Raw genomic sequence first — 24,851 nt, 5'->3', positions numbered from 1 at the left:
AGTTAACAAATAGATTATTGGCAGCTGAAATGAGAAATTAATTAGAAATAATATTTAATGACTTTACAGTAAAAATATATACTAGGCATTATTGTGCCTCAAACTCAGTGCTATTTCAATTTTTAAATGTTGGCTTGTTAATCCAAAACATTGTCATTTGGAATTACTGTCTTCTTAAGTATATGTATTTATGTTGTGCCAGTTTTTAAATGATGTAGTGAATAAAAGGTGTTGAGAAGAGCAAAGGTATAATTAGGAGGACAATAATCGATATTAATGATCTGAAAAAGTGCAAAATTTTATTTTATTCTAAGTTATCACCTGCACTACTGCAGTAAGGGACAGAAAACAAAGGGGGAGCCCCACTTTAATACTGAACTAATGTTTTGTCAAAACTTTAAAGAAGAAACAGATAATGTTTTTAACGTGTATTTTTCATAAAAATTGTGGTTTAAATTGTATACACTGTTATTTAGTTTTGAATCATTATTATATTTGAGTAATTACTATGTAATTTATACTTCTGTATTATTTAAATATGGTTTTAGATGAGAGATTCCTCTTTAACTGTCTCATCATCATGTTAATGGCGCAGGAAGCTTTGCCAGTGTCACTCACAGTGCCATGGTGTCTTAAACAGGTTTTCTCCTTCAGGTAGGTGACTTCATCACTTCAACACTTCGGCTCTGGTAGCCTTTGAAGATCTGCTGGTCGATATCTCACAGCTGGATGACAGAAGCCCTTTATAGACAGATTTAGTTGACATCTGTAGGGTCTCATTTCCATTTGGTTTGAGAATTTTACAAATACTCGTCAATAATGTGATCGAGTAGCCTAGCCGCGCTAGACAACCCGCGGCAACGAATTTAATTCTCTGCCAGGGTGGGTCTAGTTACCCTCCATAAGGCTCGAGGCTGGATGCTCCTAAAACTGGTCGGACGAATCACCATGAAGTGGAGAGTCAGAAGGCGGGCGTAACGAAGTGACGACAGAGGCGCGACGATTCTGACAGAAACAACCAGAAAGAACTAGCCTAGCCGCGCTAGACAACCCACGGCAACGAATTTAATTCTCTGCCAGGGTCGACAACAAAAACGACAACAGTCGTTGAGCTCCATTAGCACCGACTCTGAATAATCTTTCTGTTCACATGTCTGTGATATACTTGAGCTTCACCCATTGACTGTATAAATAAGGCTTCACCGAACTACCGCATCCTCTGATTTCCGGCGCTCTCGGAGCCTATTCGTTGTGCTGATTGGTTGTATACCTACCCAATTGCTGCAGAGTGATTTGATAGACAACCTTTTAGCCCGCCTCCCTCCCTGTCGAGCGTGCCTAGACCCTTGTGCCTTCAGAACATGGGTCTAGCGGGTCTAGCTAGGCTAGTGATGAAGTACACCCTCCAAAGGCTGACTGAACGATGAATGAACTGGTACTCGGAGAAAGTTTCTAAATGTACAGTCTAATCAGCTTATGCACTTATAGCCAGCATTAGCTTTCTATGAATGGATTAGTGCGTCATCTGTGTATAGTTTTCCTGCTACGAGGTCAGACCTTACTTATAATTAGTCTTATCTGAACTCCCTGCTGAGTTTCAATTAAAGAAACAAGGCAGTGATTAAGTAGATTCCCGGGCCATGTCAGTGAACTGCAACATTTGTTATGCATAGACACAGTGGACAGCCTTCTCTGTTATTTTAACCTCCTGCTGCTGGCATCTGTCCAGATGACCTGCTGACATGCTAAAAAAAGAATTTCTGTTTCGTTTTGATTTAGGGCATAAATCAGAACACGTGTTCTTGACTTCCTTTCCCATAACCCGACTGCTTCATCAGCAGCCTTGATAACAGACAGATAAGGTTCGAGGGGGAAAACCGATGCTGTTCGGGTTTCTTTCTAACATGCTTTTCCCTTTTTTCAAACCTTTCTTTATTGTGTGTTGTAATTTATCAAAATCTATAATTACACAGTGTGTTAATGAATGTTTGTGCACTTCAGCTGGAGGTGAGAGAGGATGCCAGCAGCTACAAGGATGCTCGAGCTCAGTGTGATGAAGAGGAGCTGAAGATGCACCAGCTCAACATCCAGGTGCGCGAGGTCTTCGCCAACCGCTTCACCCAGATGTTTGCAGACTATGAGGTGTTTGTCATCCAGCCGAGCCAGGACAAAGAATCCTGGTTCACCAATCGAGACCAGATGCAGAACTTTGACAAGGTAAAGTGACTGTAGACAGCTTGTTGTCAGCAGCGTATAGTGATGGCTAATATTTCCTGTAATAAATGGCACTAAATTTCCCCTTTCAAATTTTGGTTTCTGTGCAGGCCTCCTTCCTGTCTGACCAACCAGAACCCTACCTGCCCTTCCTCTCACGTTTCCTGGAGACCCAGATGTTTGCCTCCTTCATCGACAGTAAGATCCTCTGTCATGACGATGAGGAGAAGGAGCACACACTGAGGGTGTTTGACTCACGTGTGGATAAGATTCGCATGCTGAATGTTCGCACACCCACGCTGCGTACCTCCATGTACCAGAAATGCACCAACATTGAAGAAGCAGGTTAGTAAAAAAAGATATCCTTGGATGGTGTAGTAACTGGACATCGATTCATTTCCTGATTTCTGTTGTAGTTTGTATTCTATTGCAGTTATGTTTTCTATACCTCTAAGTAATCCTTGCGACTTTATAGATTTATCTGGAACAATTGTTATTTACAGCCATAATTTGTATTGGGGTATACCAAAATTAAAAATATTATTAAGCTTACACGAAAAAACTCAATTTTAAGGCTTAAAAGTCAACTAGGAAACTGAGCTAAGCATCTGTATTTCAGATAGTCATCAGACAGTGCACACATCTTCCATTTGCATCCGCCATTGCAGTATAAAGTACTTCATTGTAGCTACTAGGTGAAACAAAAATTTGTGGAACTGTTTCCCGAGGTTAGGTCCACATGCAATAAGTGAAAATCTAGTCCAGCCACTCATCTGCATTTATCATGGTCTTGCAGCAAAATAAAAGAACTCGTGCTTAAAAATCTTTCATGAATTTCCACCTACTTTGGCTAACCAATTCAGTCATGCCCCCTGCTGGACATTTTTGGTGTCCTGTCTCCTGCGCTTTACCTCTCAAAAGCAGAGGCATATTATTTGAAAGATTCTATATGTGAGATTACATGTTTCTTCCCTTATGTGTAATTTTATTGTACTGGAAGACCCCTATTCTGACTTGCCGCCTAATGAATTAGCAGGCTCCACAAACTGTTCATACAAACAAATGGTTTATATCCATTCCTAATTTATATTTAAGGGAATATTCAATTGCTTTTTCTCTCCATTACCCATTGTGGGACGTACAAATTGTTGTCCTTTAGACTTTTCACTACAAATCCTACTAAAGGAACAAGTTGATAACGAGAGATTAATATTGGGGATACTGGAATCCTCTAGTTTTCAATCAGTAGATGAATGTAGCTGGTGGGAATATGTTCCAATATAAGGTCTAGCTCAGTTTGACCAAAATTTAGAGCCCTTTTTCTAGACACTTCTCATAAGAGGAATGAACTCGTTTCCTCAGCGAAATAAGAGCAACATTATTATAATTCTGCCTTTCTCTGCATAACATCATCAAATAAATGAATTGTTTTCTGCTCATCTGTCAGTAATAAGTTTATTTTTTGTATTTCCTTTTGTGTATATGTGGGTGGGAGGGAGGTTAGGTTTTAAGTTTTGTTTGTATGTGTGAAGGAAACGGATAAAAAATATGAAGGAACGGAAAAAGGAAAATCCTTGAAAGCTTTGAGGATTTCAGAAAAATAGAAATGGGGTTTTGAAAGCTCTTGAACATAATTGGATTGCTCTCAGAACTCTCAAGCATTGCACTGAGCTGGCACACAGTTATCTTGACCTTTCTGTCTTTGGATAAAACCCTCTTGTTCTCTGAGTGGTTTGCCCTAATGAAGGCAAAAGTTTTACTTTGAAAATGAACAGCATCACCACAGTATCCTTTCATTTAACAGTAAAACATAGACCTCTGTAATGTTTAATTCTGACCCTGTGTAAAAGCCAAATAATTTTCAATTTAAAGTTTTTTGAATATGATTATAGACAGACGTTAAAAACTCCTGTAAAACTCATTTAATTTGAAGTTTCAATGAGTGTGGTTATGAATTTGTTTAAAGGGGAGAACTGCTGACAGACCTGGAGTTCTGCTCTGACTTGTAATTGCTGTCTTGTTTGCAGATAAGCTGTTAAAAAAGCGATACGAAAAAGCCGATTTTGTCGCTCCTGGACCTCATGCCATTGGGCAGAAGAATGACAAGACTGACCATCGTAATATTTGTTCTCATTAGCTCGAGCATCCCTGGGTGGCAGCTCTTTGAATGAGTGTGCAATGCACTTCGTTAGGCACACTCACAGAGGATAGAAATGCCTCATTTGACCTTGTTCATGTAATAACTCACTGTAATAGTGTTCTATGCAGGAAACAAAAACTGCTAAATGTGTACTTTTCACATTAAGCTGGAAATTTAAGACTCCTCTGTGAGAGCCTCTGTGCATTGCAGACATGACAGCCTTTACCAGCGTTGGTGAACATGATGTGTTTAACAATTGCAAGTGCTATCATTGATCTCCAGGTGAACTTGCAGCATGCAGGTGAATGGGTGGCGATGAATTCTGTCTGAAGTCTCTACTTTCCTACCATTTTTATGCTGCATTTCTACACTTTCTGTATCTCTCACCTTGTCTGCTTTGTGCCCGTTCGCTGACTTTCGGAAGTGTCCTTATTAAAGTTGATTTTATTACTCTAAACTCATGGGTGCTTTAGTCAACACAGCTCATGTGTGGGTGTGTTGTTGATCAGGCATCAGAAAATCACTGTCTAAAGCTGCATTCTTATGACTCTGGGCTGGCTTCCTTTGAAGAAAAAGAACATCTATTCTGAGCCTTTTCTGTCACTTCTTTTGATTCTGTGGGTGGGAGGACTTTTTTTTCTTCTCAGTTTTAACATGTCTTTCTTCTGGTGTCAACCAGTTACTATATCTGAAATTAAAGGTGCTTAGTCATGGTTATCCTGATTTCTCAGCACAGAGCTGCTACAGAAGATATGAGATTCTAAAATGATGGGTGAGAAGATGAAAGAAAAAGAAAATTATGTGGTTTTTGATGATGGGATGTCAGGATAGCCCTCACTTGATCCTTCATTTGGTTAAGTGGGGAGAGTAATGAGAAGAAGATATTTGCCTTGTAGAATTTCTTACTGATAACCATTTCATTTTTTTCCCTCTACCAATCCTCATTGATTTGCTGTTGGAGTACACATTGGAATAAATGCAAAATTCATGACCAGATGATCTTGTAATATTTTGATTTTGCCCAAATCCAAGGACACTTTGTTATGCCAAGAACACTCAATCACGCATCTTGGCAATGAAAGCACTGTGATTTCAGAAAACCAACAAAATGAATGAAAGGTTGAATGCATTCTGTAATCTCACTTCTGACTTCTGCACCTTTTACACCTCTACACCTCCTCCACAGAAAAAGCCATTGAGATGAGAATTTCAAAGATCGATCACACCGCCCTGCACCCCCACCTGCTGGACATGAAGATCGGTCAGGGCCGCTATGAGCAGGGCTTCTTCCCTCGACTGCAGTCTGATGTGCTCTCCACTGGGCCCACCAGCAACAAGTATTTTAATATTTCACATTATGTCCTTTATATTTAAGTGAAATTGACTGTTATTGACAATATTTTATCTATACTTTAGCTTCACAAAGCTGATCAAAGGTGTGTTTTGTGCTACAGATATGCCAAGAGGAGTGCTCCTGCCCAGTGGAGGAGGAGGGATCGACAGAAGCAGCACGCCGAGCACCTTTATTTAGATAACGACCAGAGAGAGGTGAGAGGTCGCCACGCTGTTTTCTTTTCTCAGCTCTTTCATACAGACTGACAGCCTGAGCTTTGTTGTCTGTGCTCATTTTGCATGACCTGTTCTGTGTTTGCTTTATTTTGACTTCACTCATCATCTTCTCTGCTCTCCCACCCCCTCTCGCATGTCGTCACTATCTTTTATTTATTTTTTCTCTGTTTCTCTCTTGCACTCACGCTCCCACACTCTCAGCATGTAGAGTGTTTGTTTCCGGAGCTGCAGCTCCTGCTGTTTCTTGACTACTACTGGCTCTCGCAGTCCTTCAAGCCCTGTCTAAAGTCGGTGACTGTGGACGTGGTATGTGTTGGTTGTCCACAGACCCCATGTCCTGTCAACATGTGGTCTTTAAATCCCCTCTGCTTCCTAAACCTCCAGCAGCTGAGCTTTATATGAAAGTACCGTACATGACACTTTCTAGGCCGTGTCATGTTTGGGATTAAGAGAGGGGGAATGGATTTCTCCCATTAAACACCCTAATAGATTTAGGCTTGGTTTGATGCTCCTTTCATTTCTGTTTACTAATTTATAGACTGTAGTTATTACAGCTCATGTGTAAAAATCTATTCTTTCAACTTGTGAATTGCTAGATTGACAACCATTCAGATGATTGATTGGAAAATTATGTTTTGTTTTGGTTTTTTTTACTGTAGAACAAACAACAAACTGTGACTTATCGTTGTTCTGGTATTCCCTCTATCTCAACCTTAAAGGAAGCTGTAGTTAGACAAATTTATATCCCAAAGTGAAATGTAGTAGCCTTCACTAGCTGATTTATCTGGTAGAACATTTTTTTGTATTTTCTGATTGAATCCTCTCTGTCTTTTATCAGAAATACATCCAGGAAGCCAGAAACTTGGGCACAACCATCCGACAGCCTAAACTGTCCAACCTGTCGCCTTCTGTCATCGCTCAGACTAACTGGAAGTTTGTTGAAGGATTGCTGAAGGAGTGCAGGAACAAGGTTTGTGTATGACTGCGCTCTATTTGATTAATGTTGCTGTGATTGTTGCCATCCCTGCTGTGCCACATAATTTTATTTGATTAAAGGTCAGTATAATTTCTAGACATCTATCAGAATGTTAAAATGGAGCTTGTTTTATTCAAAGAGTGAGTAGTGTGGAGTTATGGCCAACTTATGAAGAAAGCAAACAGAGCACAAAATATTTCTCCTGTAATGTTCAATTTCTTTGTATAGTTGTGTATGCCTGTTCATTTCTTTGGTTTCTCTGCAGACCAAGCGTATGCTGGTGGAGAAGATGGGTCGGGAGGCAGTGGAGCTGGGTCACGGAGAGGTCAGCATCACCGGTGTCGAGGAAAACACCCTGATAGCGAGCCTCTGTGACCTGCTGGAGAGGATCTGGAGTCACGGGCTGCAGGTTAAACAGGTCAGGAAGAAACAAATGACTGCTGTCACCTTGTGAACTGATCGATTCCCAACAATTAGGTGACTTACAGTGCTCTCAGTGCAAGTAATGACACCATGATGTGTTTTGTCTTTAAGGGTAAATCTGCCCTGTGGTCCCACCTGCTGCACTACCAGGACAGCAAAGAGAAGAAGAATGCAACCCCGGGTGGTTTGGGACCTCCAGGTAAATGCTAAAATCCTTTCATCTGATAAAAATCATTCAACAAACTGGTGATTTTTGATACAATTACATATCCTTTATTTCATGCCAGGTTTCATTCATGACACTGAGAGACGTAAATCTGACGGGGGTGTATCCGCCATGCCGCCTCTTAAAGTCTCCCTGATCCAGGACATGAGGTGAGAAAGACTGCAGCAATGTGCATGCTGATGAAGGAATAAAGGAGGAATAATTAGTGCCATCCAATTTACCCAAAGCCGTTCTGTCGGCTGCAGTCACCATCGGATAAATGTATTTTGGACTGATACTGCCCTCCTGTGGCAGACCATCAAACAAAACCTATATAAAGTGAGACATTCATATGATTATTGACTGTTTTAACTGAGTCTTTGCATCCACAGGGGCAAAATCAGTAATAATTTAAGTTACCTTGATTAAGTCAAAATAAAAATGGACATTCTTAAACTAGTGCCTCTGTACTGAGAGGGAACACGGTTCAACAACAACCCAATGCTGTAAAAATAGGAGGTTTGTGTCTGTATGTTTGTTTTATGTTTGATATAAAGGCGGTTCTTCATAACTTCATCAATAAAACTAGATAAATGAGAAGTGCCCAATTTTCACAAAAGTTTGCTGTGAAAAAGTTTTTCTAGCTTCAATAAATGCAGCATCTCAGCAACTGAAACACCAATACCATCCCAATGTCAGTGTTAGTAGCACAAGTTGCAGACCAGGATTTTAGAAACATAATAATTTTACACAATAAAACAGACTTTAAATGTTTAATTGCAGGCTTATCTATACAGCTTTTTTAGTTATGGTTGAATATTACTAAAAAAAAATTGCTTAAATGACATTATTTTTTGTATTTGTGTGTTTGTTGGACTATAGTATAAAACATCCAAGTGAACCACTGTTGAACATAGTATGAAATTTAGAAGCAATTATTAAATCCAGAAATTACAAAGTGTTTTACAAAAGCCAAACATAGGGCAAAATAATATATATGTACACATGCATTTCACATAAATATATTATGTGTTGATATATGCACAGACACATAAAATAGGATTATATGGCAACCTTTAAAGAGCTGTTTGAAGGAAATCTAGATTTTGAAAGTCTGAGATTTTTGCTCAGCTTAGTCCACAGTCATAGTGTTGCTACAGAAGAAGCTCTGACCCCTTTTTGAAGTATTTGTCAGCACTTTCACTTTCATTAAATCATGGACAGACATGCGACTGCAAATGAGGGCTAAGAGAGAGGAAGCTACATGCAGCAAAAGTCACTCCAATTACATGACCACCATCTCAGACCCTTAGGCCAGCATCCTGCCCCAATTTGCTCAAAATGTTGTACTCCAGTATATTTTTTACTCATAAAAAACACTGAGCCTTTCAGTGACACTGACGACTCCTGAGGCGCACCTGCATGCCTCAACACACATATGCGTATTTGTGATGGCAGCCATCACTCTGATCATGTTATCTACTGTAACCAGCCAGGAGTGAGGAGTCTGGTCCTGTGTTGCGTTGAAGAGGCAGAGTGAGTCCGTGTTACAGCGTGTTACTTCCAGCCTAATTACCAGACCCCCCGCCAGTCTGACTGAGCGGAGAGGAGGAGGGTCAACACAGGCCACAAACACACAGCTCTACTGTATTGATACATAGACCCTCCTCCACACTCGCATAAAAGTCTGCAAACACACCCCTTCACAGAAGCAACCATCAGCATCCCATAATGAATTTTAATAATTGATTGTATCATCTTAACATCCATTAAGTGTGTTGATAGTCAAATTTTGCTCATTTAAAATCTTATCAGAGATGATGTCAACAATTCATATCTGTGTTGCACTGTTTTGTTTTGTTTTTCAATTTAACAAAGAGGTAGCAATAAAAGCACACATATTCCTAGTAGTTGTTTTCCACTGTTGCCATGGAGATAACGAGAAAAAAAAACTGGGTTACTTAGTGTGAGTGAGCGTCAAGAGTGGAGACGGGGAGGGGGATGGAAGGTGGAGAAGGAGACGAGCAGAGCGTATGGCACAGGTGGAGTGGAAGGGAATGTGTCTGGACATCAGAGACATGATAGTGGCTCGGAGCGACGACACGGGATCGACTCGCACACTCAGAGACTCCGCTGTGGAGAAAACACCACACAGGGAAAACTGAGACTTCTCTGTAGCCACAACAGTGTCAGACATTTGTATTAGTGGTAGCGCTGAAAGAATTAGTCATTAGTTGATTTACGTAGATTGCAAATTCACAATCTACAATTGTAAATTGTAAATTTGTTTACAATCTACAAATGCAAGGATTTTCTTTTTTTTTTTTTCAGCTTTCTTTGCTTAACATCTTTGGAAGTTTAATGCTGTTTAGTTGTTTTAACTACTATATGGACAGAAGAAGCTTTTTGAAGCTGTCACTTGATGTGTTTATATTCAAAGATTTTAACATTTTAAGGACATAACTAATTTTAAATCCGTCCAAAATGACAGATTTATTGATTATCCAAACCGTTCCATTTATAAAGTTCACAGACAACAGACTTATGTATAAATCTTTATAAATGCATTTTCTATCGCCATGATGGTTCCACAGACAAACAATAAAAAAGTATACTAATGCCAAATATCAATTAAATGACTCCTGTAATAATGCTGCTTTTAATTACTGCTCATCCCTGCATACAGTTGTCCTGATTTTTCATTGTGCGGTGATGCATCATTTCCTGTCCCCTAATGATCCCTAAACTTTTCATTTTATTTGCAGACACATCCAGAATATAAGTGAGATCAAGACAGATGTGGGCAAGGCCAGAGCCTGGGTCCGCCTCTCTATGGAGAAGAAGCTGCTCTCCAGACACCTGAAGCAGCTACTTTCAGACCACGAGCTGACAAAGTGAGCAGAACAACACACTTCATACACTTTTGTCTATTGTAGTTTGAGTATTTATCAGACAGAGAGCATCACCGGTGAGTAAGTCCTGCTGTGCTGTGACTTTTTAAAGATCACTGAGCATCTTGTGCTACCTCTGATTTGTTCTCGTCTTGACCTTCTTTCTTTGCTTGTGGAGGAATGTCTGTCTCATATGAAATGAAAGACGCCGTGTGATCAAGCCATTTATAATACATTAAGTCTTTTGAAATTGCACAGCATCCTACTGTAGCCCACCGCTGCATAAATAATGCACAGCCTTTTCATAATTAATATCAGAGTGGTGAACTGGGTCAGGGGGCTTTCTGTCTGCCACTGTGACCTTACAGTGTCATTTCTTCGACCTGATAATCAACAATATATACTTTATTATCCATTTGTCCTAAAACGGATCATTTGTCATGCTCCTTTTACAGTTCAGGAGTGTTTATCTGTTGGGTAATTTCAAAGAGAACAGAAATCGTTTAGTCTCTGTTGCATATAAGCAATCATGTTTTTCACAATCTTTTATTTCCTTTCAGAAAACTGTACAAGCGCTACGCTTTCCTGCGATGTGATGATGAGAAGGAGCAGTTTCTTTACCACCTCCTGTCTTTTAATGCTGTCGATTACTTCTGTTTCACCAACGTCTTCACAACCATCAGTGAGTGCGATTTTGGAGTTAAACATCCCATAAACTAGCAGTTTGTTATTGATTTGAGCTCACTGTGGAACATTTCTTTTCTCTCCCTCTCTCCCAGTGATCCCCTACCATGTGGTGGTTGTTTCCAGTAAGAAGCTCGGCGGGTCCATGTTCACAGCCAACCCTTGGGTGTGTGTTTCTGGTGAGCTGGCAGAGACCGGAGTCCTGCAGGTCCCCAGGAATACTCTGGAGATCACTTTTGAGGTTCGTGTTGAGTCAGTTCCACTGTATAAGAACTTGGGTCTCGATTTTGTAATTTCGTCTTCATTTCTGTTTGTCTGGGAATACAGCGAAAAGCAACAAACATGAGTGATTTAAAGATCAGATAGGTGGTTAACAAACCAACTTAAAGAAAATGCCTAGTTTTATAGACAAGTGTGCTCTCATAATCGGTTGTGAACTGCTATGGGTGTTTAAAATAGACAGCGTGAGTATTAATTTTACTGGTCAGCATTGTTTCTGCTTTGGTTTCCCTCATCACCAGACTTCTTGTGCTCCTCTTCATGTTTGATTTCTTTTCCCTCAACAAATTCTAGGTAGAAATGATGACCTAATCTGTGCAAATAAATTGTAACAAGCCACAATTGTCCATTATCTCTACAACCTAGTGTGTTGTTTTGACTGTAATTTGTGGTTTGGGTGTTTGACATCAATGTGGTTTCCTCTCTCTCAGTGCCAGAACCTGGGCAAACTCACCACAGTGCAGATGGGTCATGATAACACGGGGCTCTACGCTAAGTGGCTTGTTGAGTGTGTTATGGTCCGCAATGAGATCACAGGGCACACGTACAAGTAAGCATACCTCATAAGGGAAATTTACAGAGTGTTGTTTTGACCAGATGGTTGTCAGAAGATGAACAAAATGTGAAATTGTCGAACAGGTTTCCATGTGGCCGGTGGTTGGGGAAGGGAGTAGATGATGGCAGTCTGGAGAGGATCCTGGTGGGAGAGCTGATGACCCCCAGCACAGAGAACGATGAAAGGATGTGCCGCACACCGCCGATGCAGCAGTCTCCGGGAATGATGAGGAGATTTGTTATCATCTCGCCAAACAGCAAACCAAGTGAGTTACTCAGCTGCACAACCGTAAGTCATCCCCACCAGCTACTGATATGACACATTTAAGATTTACCTGTTAAGTATCTTCCACGCACATTCATCTTGATACTTAGACTTGTTTCTAGAAAAAAATCAAATGCATGAATGATAAAGCACAGTGACAAATAGATAAAACATGGATGAGAGTTTTTTTCTCCCTGTGTCTGACTGCATTGTCTCACAGTGTCTTTGTTTGCCCTGGTTTTTCCCCCATCCAGAGTTAAACACAGGTCAGATCCAGGAGGGAGTGGGAGAGGCCATCAACGGGATTGTGAAGCACTTCCACAAGCCAGAGAAGGAGGTGGGAGACGGCAGTCTAGACAGGCCCAAACATGTAGTTCTATTATTCATTGCAAATGAAAAGAAACATCTGTCTGCTCTGGTGGCCCCAAAGCCTCCTCAGTAACTGCAGGCTATGTGGTATATAGCAATTCAACATAGCAGATAAGAGTGTATGCTGGTGTTTGGAAACTGACCTTATTCCTGATCATCTCACAGGCTTAGAGTGATACCGGTTATTTTTCCTGTTCTAGATGGACAACATTAATCATCAACACTGATAATTATTACATAGTAAGGCAGGTGCAGTGATAACCGCAATTCAAAGGAGATGCCTGCTGAAGATTTTTAAAGCGCATTGTCACTAAACTGTTTATTATAGGCTTAAAGAGTCATTCATTAAAAAGTACAAAGGCATTTCACAGGGAAATCCCCCTCCCTTTTGCTCCACCTCCTTCAGACAGACAAGAACAACGAAGGGGGACTCCTAAGACAATAAAGTTTTTAAACTGAATGTATTCTGTTGTGTTGTTGTGCCTGTTACTATGTTTATAATGTATGTATACAGTCATGGATTGTATTTCTGTCAGGTCATTCTGACATGATGGCCTGAACACAAGCTTCTCACCTTAACTGAATTAAATTAACCCTCTTGCATCATTCATCACATATTTGAATTCAGGTCCATCTCCTCATAATGATGCATCAATTGAAAGTTTGACTTAAATCTGAATTTAAATGCCACCTGTGATAAAGCTGTGTGCACAGTCAGACCTCTTTTTCTGCAAGATGTTTGGCAGCAGGTTTGGTGTTTCAATTGTATAATGGATGAAGAAAAGTCTTCATTTGTAAGAAAATAACAACAACCTTAAGTTACCTTGAATTAACTCCAACCACATGATTTTTTTCTCTCCACAGAGAGGCAGCCTGACACTTCTCCTCTGTGGGGAGTACGGCCTTGTCTGGGCTCTGGAGCAAGTTTTCCAGCACGGTTTCAAATCACCCCGACTCTTTAAGAATGTCTTCATCTGGGACTTCTTGGGTAAGGACTTCAGCCACATCAAACACACTCTAGACCTGAAGCATACACAGTAAAAAGTTTGTCAGTGGACTTATAATGGTTCCATGTTTTCATAGATTTAAAAAGTAGGAGAGAATTCATTAAGACCTTCTCTGGTTGCACAGTCTGGTTCATGTTGAAACCATTTATACGATTTGGAATTCCGTGCATACTGAAAACGCGCTACTATAAGAAGAAAACAATGATACAAAAAAAAAATCACCTTTAACAACTCATCCTTATCGATGCCAGCCGAGCAATATCAGTGATGAGATTCAGATGAAAAGCTTCAGAAACAACAAATAAGTTGGACTTGGACTTAAGATCTGATGAGCTATTCCTTCATATTACTGTGTGATGAATTATTAACTAATTTGTTTTTTAATCTACTTAAAAACAGAAAAGGCACAAGTGTACTTTGAAAGTGCTGAGCAGCGGGAGGCAACTCCAGACGAAAACTGGCAAACCAGAGTGCGCCACTTCTGCCGCTTCATGCGTGCCATCAACAACACATCAAGAAACATTGGGAAGGATGGGAAGTTCCAGATGCTCGTCTGTCTTGGCGCAAGGTGGGCAGGCAGCGCTTTTTCCCTCTGTGACACATTTAGAAGTGACGAACATTATTGATGTTGTTGCAGATGAGAAATGAGTTTAGTGAACTGAAACAGCTGTGGATCCACTGCTCTTATTTCTGACCGTGCATCCTGACCAACAACAAATGAAATTCATGATCTGCAATGCTGAAAATAGTCTCTTCTTTGAGGAGTCTAGAAGTACATTTTACTGGATTTTTTTTAAAGATTTAATTAGTTTTATTTAATAGAAATTATGCTCTTCATTATAGTTCTAATACAGAGAAACTGATGTTCTTCATAGAGAATATATAGCTATTGTTAATTTTCAGCTCTTGTCTCGAGTTGGCTTTTTACATACAAATATACACCTTTCATTTTCATGAGACCACAAACTTGGCAGCCCAATGAAATAATAAAATATATTAATTGTGATGCACCGAAACTTAATTGCAATTAACTAAAAAATAGCTACAGCGCTGGTTTGCTTTGACACAGTCCTTTTGTTTTTGTGGAAGACTGTGTGTATATTTTTGCATTACATATAGAGCTGACAGCTTCTTTATTTAAAAACCTGATTGTCCAGATTTAGATGTACGATGTGGTATTTTGCATTTAGTCCTTCCTGTTTAAGAGTGTACGTGACTCTGCTGCAGAGACACATCACTGTGGGTTATTTTTTCTCTGCACAGAATAGTAGTATTGCCATAGTTAATTAATCAAAGACAATTAATTACAAACACTTTTGACAATCTGAATGTTTATGCTTTAAAACGGAGTCGTCTCACCTTCTCGAATGTGAGGATTTGTTGCTTTTCTTAGTTTTATTAATTGGATGTGTCTGGGTTTTTCACTGCTGGTCAGAAAAATAATTTGAAGATGTCACGTTTTGATAAAACAATCATGTAATTAAATGAAATGCATATTAATTGATCATGAAAATAACTAGTTAAATGCTTTCTTTTACATTGCCTGTTTTTGTTTTTGATCATTGCAACTTGACTGGCTGTATTGTTAAACTGTCTGTGTCTTCTTGTCTCAGGGACCATTTGCTGCATCACTGGATCGCTCTGCTCGCAGACTGTCCAATCACTGCTCAGATGTACGAGGACACTGCACTGATTAAGGACCGCTCGTTGGTAAACTCTCTGATCAGAGTACTACAGACTCTGCAGGAATTCAACATCACCCTGGAGGCTTCGCTCGTCAAAGGTGTTGGTATCTAAACCAAACCAACTTACCACCAGTCATACTTGACCAGGAAGACCCCTGGGGACCACTAAAAAGAATAACTGAACCTTTTATATGCAGGAACAGACTTGAACAAAGGACACTTTCTGGCTTATATTAAAGCTACTGTTACATTTGCCATATATTAAGTGCAATGAGCCTTTCAAGATATGTTGTTATTTTTATCCTCAATGATGTTGCCATTAGATGTTAAAAATATGTTTTCTATTATGAACCATGATTTTCACATTATTGACGATGACCTCCTTGTGCTATAATGTTTTATTGAAAGCTAAATATTTTCATTGTTATCGTGAACTGCTGACAATGGCTTTATTTAAGGGAAAGCGATGATGAAAACTGTTAATATATTTTCAGAGAAAAACAGTATTATTTTGTTAAATCGGTGAAGTTGCTTGCTCTGGTGTCAACTCCGAATTCAATGTCATAACGCAGAGCTTAAAGCAAATGATGTAGAAGTATGCTTTATAAGTATGTGTATGGCAGGGAGGTTTATAGAGTGGAAGATGGTTCACCCACGTAGGACTAAAAAGGCTGTTACATTTGGGCCTTTCCCTAAAAAAAGTACAAGTATGCAAATCTTTTACATGGAATACCTTCAGCGGAGAAAATGATCCTTCTTGCATGATAATAAGACTGTGTGGCTTAAGCCTATATCCAGTGATGGACCGTATATTCAGTTGGAAAATACCCCAAGTCTTGTGTTCCAGACGCAAGTGCACCAAGAGATGCTTGACCCAGCTTTCTGTGCAAAGTGGATCACAACGACAGCCTTCATGTAAATACCTCCAACTAGCCCTTACCCTCCCATCGTTACAGCCCTCATACCACATCTGCCCTCTTCTCTGAATAAAAACAGTGTAATGATCTGAGTAGATCCCTTGTGATGAAGGATGATCTCCTGCTTCTCATGTTGGAAACAAAAAGGACTGCTTTTTCCCCCTTCCTCTCCTGATTTTGTCATCATGATTTCTTGCTATGCAATATCCACAAGAGAAAATTGAAATGTTACTGGGCCCCTCCTCCGTTATATACATTGAACTTTACTGTGCAGATCAAGAGATTTGATATGTGATGGACTTTTTTTCTGTGCCAACAACGTCTGGAATGACTGTGTTGTACTCATCTGTGTACGACCCACACATGAGCATCTTGGGAGATATATATTTTTGTTTTCCAATACAGTTGTACATTTATTGACATAGCTGTGTAATGTAGTGTTTACTAAGTGAGCAACAGTGTACAGTGTAAAAAATATATTAAGAATAAATCATCTGTAATGCATTAAAATGGACTTACCAGTTGTTCCTCAATACATTTATACTGTCTGCTGAATGAGTCACCTTGACTAGGAAGATTTAGATCACTTTAAAAAATGGTTTCGGCCAAATGTGAATATTATTTGTATTACTGATCTTGCTGTCAAACATGAATATGTGAATTGGACTCTACAAAAGATGTTTAACAATATTTTCCAAAAGTTTGTACAGCAAATGGTTTATTAATTAAATGTAGTTAAATGATGATCATATTGTGCGAATTAATTGTTAATAAAATGACTAGTTAATTGCAGCCAAACATGTAATCTTGCTGCTGTAGTGATTGTCATTAAACAGAGATTTAGAAATAAAACCTGAACACTTTGATCTATAGTTAAAGTTAAAACCAAATTCTCAGTTGTAAAATACCACAGTCACGAATTATATTTGCTTTAACAAGCTGTTTGTCGATTTATATTGTCCGCTGAATGTGCTTTCTCAGCTGAGAAAATGTAAACAAACTCGTTCGCGCCATGTCAGAGAGCTGTTTTTCTTTAAAGGCGTTGGCCTGGTGATTTATGGGACTTTGAGTTTAAAGCAGGCCGACATCCCCGCGGTTTGCCGCTCGTTCACTACACCTCCCATAATTCATGTCTTCCGAAGAATACAAGAGGATCGCTGTGATTGGTTGGACCTCTGTTCAAACCCAACGGCTGCACTCCTTATATGGTCATTTACGCTCAACCCTTTCATTCCGGCTTTTTATGCAAATACATTCTAATGACCAGCTGTATGCGTGCAGTCGTAGTAAGAGCATGCGCAGTACGTGAAAAGAACACGGCGAAGATTCAAAGTTTTTGTTCAGTAAGTGCACTCTTGCTTCTCTTGTACAAAAATTACATTTATGAGCGTTTACTAATTTGTTCTGGGTGATGAGACTGGTGGCGTTGCTGTGTTATCGTAACCTGACGTGTGCGTTTCCAGTTGCTGCGGGCTGCATGTACAAAGACTTAACCGACCCGACAATGGGATAACGTGGAAGTGAACGAGAGCGTGGCGTGGTGATGGTAGCAGCGTCGGCTAGCTAGCATGCTAACAGCTAACAACAATGAGCCATATTTGGCGCTCTAGCGGGCAAAAGTTCGAATTTAAAGGGATGGGTGGCTTTATCGGAACTTTATGTTTTTTATTAAAATTTTGACAACATGCATGAATTGTGCCTAGTTGATGAATGTGTGTTTGGTATTCACCCGTAATTCAACGAATAGCCCGGTAGCTTTTTGTTTCTGCACTTCAGAAAGCGCTGCTGCCCGCTTTTTGTTTCGGATTAGCCCTCGCAAACAAATAGACGGCGAAACAGCGTCTTATAACAGAAGAAAGCAATTGTATTCGTTATTGTAAAATCGTGAAAGTTCCGGTTTATACACAAGTGTTCAGAAAGACAGCATTTACTCCAATTGCCAACAGTAAAACAGTACTTGAGTGGTGGGTGTAACGTCGATGTGATTCTCCGCACGTTTCGCGGACTGAGTGTTTGAAAGTTCGGGACCCCGTTTCAGATGCTCAGCTTAACTTTCTTGCTCATTGAGTTTTATTTCTGAGATAACACAACCAGTATCACTAGGTTATAATGCGATTTCAAGTGTCGTCTGTTTTGGGGGTGTTTTGGCGTTCCCGTGACTTGGCTTTAAATTCCTTAAGATACTTGAATGACGTCGCTTTAGTCGAATTTAATCAGTTTTTCGTCCATTTGTGCGTTGTCTATTTAATGCACCAATACTTTAAAGCGGGACTCTTGCGGGATTTGTTGCAATTGTGTGTTTTAGAGCGGTTTGCTTGTATCTGTATGTGTGTGCGTGTTGGGACCGCCCCCTTTCAACAGTACAGCACACAACTGTCTGCACACATCCATGGTGCTTTTTACGGGGGTTGGGACAATTACCGACCGTGTGCTTTTTACCCTTGCAGGTTTTTTTCCCCCATAACACTGACCATGTTTGGCTTTCATAAGTCAAAGATCTACCGGAGTAACGACGGCTGTTGCATTTGCAAGACCAAGTCCTCCAGTTCACGTTTCACAGACAGCAGCCGCTATGAAGAGACGTTCAAACTGTGTTTTGGGTAAAGCTTCCGTTCATTCATCTTGTGTGTGTTTGTATGGTCATTAATCTGCGTGTTTATTGCTGTTGTGAATGTGAATCAGATTAGATTTCTTTGTCAGAATGTTAACAACAACACTTGAATTTTTTTAAGGCTCTCAGAGGATCGTGTTGGAGACATTTGCAACGCGTGTGTGTTACTGGTGAAAAGGTGGAAGAAGCTGCCTCATGGCTCCAAGAAGAACTGGAACCATGTAAGTGATGCTTGCCTGTGTTAGCGGGCGTCATATTTGTGTTATCTTAAGACCTTGGATGGATTTCCTGACATGTTTTTGCCTGATCTCACTCAGGTGGTGGATGCTAGAGCTGGCCCCGGATTTAAGATGACAAAACCCAAGAAGATCAAGAACAGCGACGGGAAGAAGAAAAGCAAGCTGAGGAAGCTTCACAAGTTAAAGAGACAAAGTAAGTTGTTTCATATGTTGACTAGCAGCATGCACGTGTTGAGGATTTCTGTTGTGAATTTAAATGTAAACTGAATGGGATGTTTAAGAAAAAAATGTCTATCTCACTAACACAAATATGTGCTGTTTCATTCTGCATCAGTCTTAAGTTTGGTATGATTTTATTCTCAGCCTAAAACCTCATTAAAAATGACTGTAGCAGCATCTTGTGGCTCTTTGGATTAGGGCATCCACTGTTACTGCAGTGTTTTAGGGTGCACACTGGTTTCAAGAGACATGTAGAGAAGTCATTAAAAATGTAATTTACTCATTTGAATTTTTAAAAATCTGAATATTTAATTTGTTTTTGTCTTGTGTGGCAGTACACTTGATGCATTTGGGGTTTCTACTGTTATTTGAACAAAACAAGTAGATTAGCTTCCAAAAATAAATAGAGAACAAATAAGCAGCAAGTGTTGGGAGTTTTTGTTTGAGAATAACAATTCACCAATTATTCAGATAGCTGCTGGTTAATTATGTAAAAAAAACTAATCAATTAAATGACTAATTGCTCTTGGGCTCTGGAGAAAATGTGCACATTTGACTGGTTGATTTAGAGTTTTTTTTGAGAAGTGGCAGATTAATGGATATAATTTGTAGTTGTTGCCCCAGTATGATCTAGATTGTTTGTTTTTACCAACATGCTACTTAGAATTATTTAATGCTTTTTTTTTTCAAAAAATATAAAGAAGATGCATACATTTTCTAAATAAATATTAGTTGGAAAGTCATTTTGCAATTTTCTACTAAATGCTATGATTGTATTTATCTGTTTCCTTTTTTTCAAGCAGACTCAGACGCCCACAGCACAACCTCCAGTGTGTCCCCGGCCCAGTCTCCCAGTTACAGCAACCAGTCAGATGATGGTTCAGACATCGAGTCCAAACAAAGACGCTCCACTCCCTCCATCTTCTCTTTCTTGGATCGCTCCTACTGGAAGAGGCAAGCAACTGTGTTCCACTATATGACAGGACAAAATGAACTCTTTGTTTTTAATGTCATAAATAACACTTTTTCCCCTCTCTATTTAGGCAAAAGGTGTGCTGTGGAATTGTCTACAAAGGTCGGTTTGGAGAGGTGATTATCGATCCCCGACTTTTCAAGCCCTGCTGCAGTTCCAAAAAACAGAAGACACTGACGTCCACACAAGTGGCTACACACATGCCGGACACGCTCGGTCCACAGCTCCCAGAAGACATGAAAGAAACCTGGTGAAGGCTTATGTTGAATCCCCCTGTAAGGGTTATCCATGGCATCCACCTGGATTTGTCTCCAGTGGCAGACCTCTCATTTCCATTCCCCCTAATAGTTAGTTAATTAGATGTTACCTGTCCACATAATATTCCTTTTTTTAATATGGGTTTTTTATTTTACTTTTTGTATAGAGTCAGTTTTTTTTAATTTTTTTTTTATAGAAAGCACAAAGGAGAAAAAAATGGGCATTAGCGTTATTTATAGATGAGGAGACAAATTTTGTTCAGGCTCTGTTTTTGATTCTGAATTGTTTTTGATTATTTTGTACTAAGTGATCAGCTTTTTGTAAATATTTTTGTCACTTTTTGATACATATCAGAACTGTTATATTTTATTTTTTAATTTTTTTTTTTTACATAATTTGTTAAATTGTAAGTGTGCATATGAAAGACACCAGCTGTTTCTAATACCAGCTTTCTGTGTGTTGGAGTGGCTCTTCAACATGTTGCTTCAATGTCTTGTCCTAACTGTTTGCTCCATATGTGCAAACGAGTGAGTCTGTTAGATTTTGTTTTTAGTACACAAATAGCTTTCGCTGACACCATTGATCATCATTACAAGTATCCTCTCTGAATTTAATGATCTTTTCATGTGTAACTAGGTAAAAACGCATCATCTCTCAGATATGTACACAGCTTAAGCATGCCACAGTTTTGAAACACTCCATTTTGATTTTGTTCACCAGTTTGTGCACATTGACTTAGATAGATGTGGTTAGACGATGCATGCAGTACGTCTTTTCTGCCCTTTGAAGTGACACTGATTCATTCATTTCTTTTGTACAGTCTCCAATCAAATGCCAGTGCATGTTGTAAAGCAAATGTTTTTAAAGTGGATTTTGTAAATACAGTATTTTGGCTCTTGGTACATCCAAACCTTTTTAAATTACAGGAATGGAAAACCACTACATCTGTTTTAAGACAAACTGCTTTTGTGTGTCTGAAAGGTGCTGAAAACGTATTTTTATGCTAAGCCAGTTTTATTGCATTTTCACATCTCATTTTCTTAGACACATTTCTCTAGAGGCATGGATTGCTGAAGCCTATGCTCAGTGCAGAAATATGTGTAACTGCAGGGAAAAGTAGAAATTTAATTGCAGCGTCAGCGAGCTGTAATATTACTACAGTTTTTATCGCTGTTGACCGAAACCGAAGGTACATGAAACACGTGACCAAAGTTTTATGGTCGCTCTACAATTTAACCAGAAAAAAAGGTGCTCTAGGAGTAGTGTATTTGTGGTTCTCATTACTGTTATTCATCTTTAGAAACAGCTGTCAAAAGTTCAAACTATGCAGACATTTTGAATGTGATAAGTGCTATGGGGCTGTCTGTTGCTTTTGCTATTAAAGTGTTAAGTGACGGATCCTTACTCAACCAAATTGGCTTGTAAAAAGCATCCATTAATTCAGCAATAATGTTGCATTTTTCCAAATCGTAAGTCATTTTTTGTCAAGATCATTCTCATGTATGTCATGTTATACTAATGCTCAGATTGCACAGTTTTTGCCATGGAGCATACTGTCTCAAATTAATACTGCAGTGACAACGGTTGCTTTTTTTGTTGTTTTTATATTATTGTAACCAATCTCAAGCTAAATGAGTTGACAGGCTATGCTCTGTAAAGTTGCTTAATATATAAACTCTTCTACGGCAGGGTAGTTAAATGCTGAACATGTTTATGATTCTTACTTAAAGGAGAAATGCTGCTTCCTTTTTAGCTGAAGAATAAGCTTGTTTTTTGTCCTTAAGGAGTTGCCATATTGTTTTTGCGAGGTACATTTGGGATGCGAGATGTGCCTTAATGACTTACCTGACCTTTCCATTATGATTCCTATGTAATTTATATTTATTTATTACAAAACCTTTTTTTAATTGAAATTTTGAGATAACTGGTGTAGAGCCTTTCAGAAAGTCTGTTTTTAATTTTGTGCACTTCCTTTGAACATGAAATGTATGGTTTTTTTTTAATGCTTTTTTTGTATTCTGTGCCACAAAGTAGGTCTGTAATATAAATAAAAAATTAGAGAACAAGGTGGGTCTGTAATATTTGACTGTACCAGCAGGTGGTGGACAAGCGCTAAGAAGAGGTCAGCTGTTCATCAACATGGTGATGCATACTGAAGATTTAGCTTTGGTAGTTTGTAATTTTTCTGTTTGTCACTACTTAGTTGGTTTATAGATTTTAATAACATTTTGTGACCCAGTTTAGAGCACTGGTATGTACTCTATAGCTATATTAAATTCTATAATGATGCCATAGAAGAACCAGTTTTAGTTCCACAGAGAACCTTCTAGCAAGATGTGAAGTTCTTCAAAGAACCAAAAATAGTTCCCTTGGGGACCATAAATGATGCTCTAAAGAGCTTAAGCTAAAATCTGGTTTTGTTTTGTTATCAGGACTTGGTAATCGTTTCAGTAATTTTAAAGCAAAAAAAAGTAATTTGTAAGAATTTGCAACATTTTGGGGTCTTTTCTGTTGGAACACATTTAATATTTTGGGTTCTGGAGTGTTGGTCAGAGAGAAAAACATACTACAAGATGGCATCTGATTTCTGATGTTTTACAGACCAAACGATTAACTAATGATTGAGAAAATACTAAGCATATTATAGCAGATAACATGAAATAATCATTATTTTCATCATTGAACAATAACCCCAATAAAAATGTACTAATACTTCAACAAATCACAAAGTTATTAATGCGCCCCGATTCTCGAAATCAGAAGTGTGGTTCTGTGGGCCAGAACCAGCCTGCCACTGGATCCAACCCAACAATAAAAATAACAGAGGTGAAAATGAATACTTACTGTGAAAATATTTAAAAACATTGAACATTGTGTAATATAAGGTCAGTCAGCAGCTTCAGTACAAAAGCATTTTATGCAATGCGACAACTTTGATATTTTGTGTGTATAAATCTTCGACATTTACAAGGCAGTGGGACAACTAAACCTTCTTCCTTAATAGTGTGTCAATTCAGGAGGTCAGAATTACTGCACACATGTATATATGAATATAAATTTAAAATTATTTCTACAAGTTGTTTCCATCGTAAAGTAAAACACTGTATCGTTGAGTTCCAGATACCTGCCACTAAATATTTTGTGCCTCTGTAGAGACACTGTGATCTGTAAGTTGTAATTCACAAATGATAAACTGAGACATAATAATGTTGAAATTGCACTCATTTTTCTTAAAATGTTCAGGTAAAACATCATTAAATGTGAACACTTTCAGAGTGTTTTTTTTTTTTTTTGCATTAAAACAAAGGGAAATATTTGGAGCTGTCATTATTTATAGGTCATTATGTTATGATTTTACTGGTCTGGCCCACTTGAGATGAAATTAGCCTGTATCTGAACTAAAATGAGTTTGACACCCTTGGTCTAAATGAAGGAGCTCTTCAATTACTGATGGCACTTTGAAGAGCCACTTAAGAACCATTATTTCTCTGGAGAGTAGTAATACTACACAGAATAACAGCTTCATCCACTAGGCTGTCAGGATGCTGAACTCTACCCACTATCTCCCCCCTCTGCCTCCTGCCCCTGGAGGGCAACACACCCATTTACAAAAGGACACTGCATCAGCTGATTTTGCAGATAAAGATTTCTACAACCATTTGCACTACTATCACTTCCATAAGCTGTCCTATATGGTACTACCACCAGTTCATGTTCTAATATATTTTATTTACTTTGTATTTTGGTCCTTAAAAGTGTGAGAGAAATGTCTTTTTGGTTCCTCTGTATGTCCTTGATACATAGACAAACTGACTACAAAAACTTCTGTTCTATTCTATTCTATTCTATTCTATAATTGGGGTACATGGTGGTAGATGAAACTACACTGAAATGTAAAAAATCTAAAGGGTTTTTCCTCAAAGCAGAGTTTTGGGCAAGTAGCCTTAGATACAAGATTCGAAGATAGTTAACTCTATTTTGAAGTTAAAATCCATTTATTGATTAGAGCTACTGAAACGAATGTATAGAGGCGACGGATAGAAAGTGGTATGTGATGTAACGTATAGTAAGTTTTTTTCTACTAAAGTAAAACTAAAGCTACTAGTAAAACTAAAAACTTACTTTAAACTACTATTATGAAATACATACATTTAGTAAAAGGAAAAATGCTGTTTTCCCCCCGTTTAACGATAGCTTAGTTCGCTAGATTAGTCGAAAATTAGAAGTGAAAAAGTTGAGTTGCCTAGCAACCATAATGTTTAGCTAACTGTACGGCACAAGCTAGTTAGCTAACGTGTAGCTAAGTTAGCTTTTCATTTGTCATTGACATGCTCATAGTCTCTTAGGTAATCGCGTATTCGGTCTTTTTTAT

The 24,851-nt window shown here is 38.8% G+C and overlaps 2 protein-coding genes across 5 annotated transcripts in view; both read left to right on the top strand.

The window, feature by feature from the left end:
* dennd5a (DENN/MADD domain containing 5A) overlaps window positions 1-16,693 on the top strand; it is a 35,355-nt gene extending 18,662 nt beyond the window's left edge. For both annotated transcript variants that reach the window (XM_022202541.2, XM_022202540.2), the window contains 17 exons: window positions 2,002-2,217; window positions 2,325-2,559; window positions 5,541-5,691; window positions 5,809-5,902; window positions 6,762-6,893; window positions 7,165-7,317; window positions 7,434-7,521; window positions 7,610-7,697; window positions 10,293-10,421; window positions 10,979-11,100; window positions 11,198-11,343; window positions 11,813-11,931; window positions 12,021-12,202; window positions 12,456-12,538; window positions 13,435-13,558; window positions 13,977-14,145; window positions 15,191-16,693. In XM_022202541.2, coding sequence (XP_022058233.1) covers window positions 2,002-2,217; window positions 2,325-2,559; window positions 5,541-5,691; window positions 5,809-5,902; window positions 6,762-6,893; window positions 7,165-7,317; window positions 7,434-7,521; window positions 7,610-7,697; window positions 10,293-10,421; window positions 10,979-11,100; window positions 11,198-11,343; window positions 11,813-11,931; window positions 12,021-12,202; window positions 12,456-12,538; window positions 13,435-13,558; window positions 13,977-14,145; window positions 15,191-15,374 — 2,415 coding nt within the window. In that variant the 3' untranslated portion in view covers window positions 15,375-16,693. The remainder of the gene's footprint in view (window positions 1-2,001; window positions 2,218-2,324; window positions 2,560-5,540; window positions 5,692-5,808; window positions 5,903-6,761; window positions 6,894-7,164; window positions 7,318-7,433; window positions 7,522-7,609; window positions 7,698-10,292; window positions 10,422-10,978; window positions 11,101-11,197; window positions 11,344-11,812; window positions 11,932-12,020; window positions 12,203-12,455; window positions 12,539-13,434; window positions 13,559-13,976; window positions 14,146-15,190) is intronic.
* A 709-nt stretch (window positions 16,694-17,402) lies between these two features.
* On the top strand, window positions 17,403-22,545 carry sinhcafl (SIN3-HDAC complex associated factor, like). Of its 3 annotated transcripts, XM_022202552.2 has the most exons (6): window positions 17,403-17,522; window positions 18,627-18,779; window positions 18,912-19,011; window positions 19,108-19,222; window positions 20,049-20,202; window positions 20,292-22,545. In XM_022202552.2, exons 2-6 carry the CDS (start codon window positions 18,652-18,654, stop codon window positions 20,473-20,475), a joined length of 681 nt encoding a protein of 226 aa, XP_022058244.1. In that variant the 5' UTR covers window positions 17,403-17,522; window positions 18,627-18,651; the 3' UTR covers window positions 20,476-22,545. The 3 variants fall into 3 exon arrangements, with proteins under 3 accessions (XP_022058244.1, XP_022058242.1, XP_022058243.1); XM_022202550.2 differs by lacking the exon at window positions 17,403-17,522 and having other exon boundaries at window positions 17,547-18,779; XM_022202551.2 differs by lacking the exon at window positions 17,403-17,522 and having other exon boundaries at window positions 17,548-18,779; window positions 20,052-20,202.
* The last annotated feature ends 2,306 nt before the right edge of the window (window positions 22,546-24,851 follow it).

The sequence above is a fragment of the Acanthochromis polyacanthus genome, chromosome 2 (assembly GCF_021347895.1).
Source record: "Acanthochromis polyacanthus isolate Apoly-LR-REF ecotype Palm Island chromosome 2, KAUST_Apoly_ChrSc, whole genome shotgun sequence".
NCBI classification, from domain to species: domain Eukaryota; kingdom Metazoa; phylum Chordata; class Actinopteri; family Pomacentridae; genus Acanthochromis; species Acanthochromis polyacanthus.
This window is presented reverse-complemented; position numbering and strand designations above follow the sequence as displayed.

What these genes read in the sequence shown, in the direction of transcription:
- sinhcafl (XM_022202550.2), top strand. Translation starts at nt 18,289, where the DNA reads ATGCGATTTCAAGTGTCGTCTGTTTTGGGGGTGTTTTGGCGTTCCCGT. An exon ending in ACGTTCAAACTGTGTTTTGG is followed by an intron (nt 18,780 to 18,911) that starts GTAAAGCTTCCG and finishes AATTTTTTTAAG; the next exon opens with GCTCTCAGAGGATCGTGTTG. An exon ending in CCAAGAAGAACTGGAACCAT is followed by an intron (nt 19,012 to 19,107) that starts GTAAGTGATGCT and finishes GATCTCACTCAG; the next exon opens with GTGGTGGATGCTAGAGCTGG.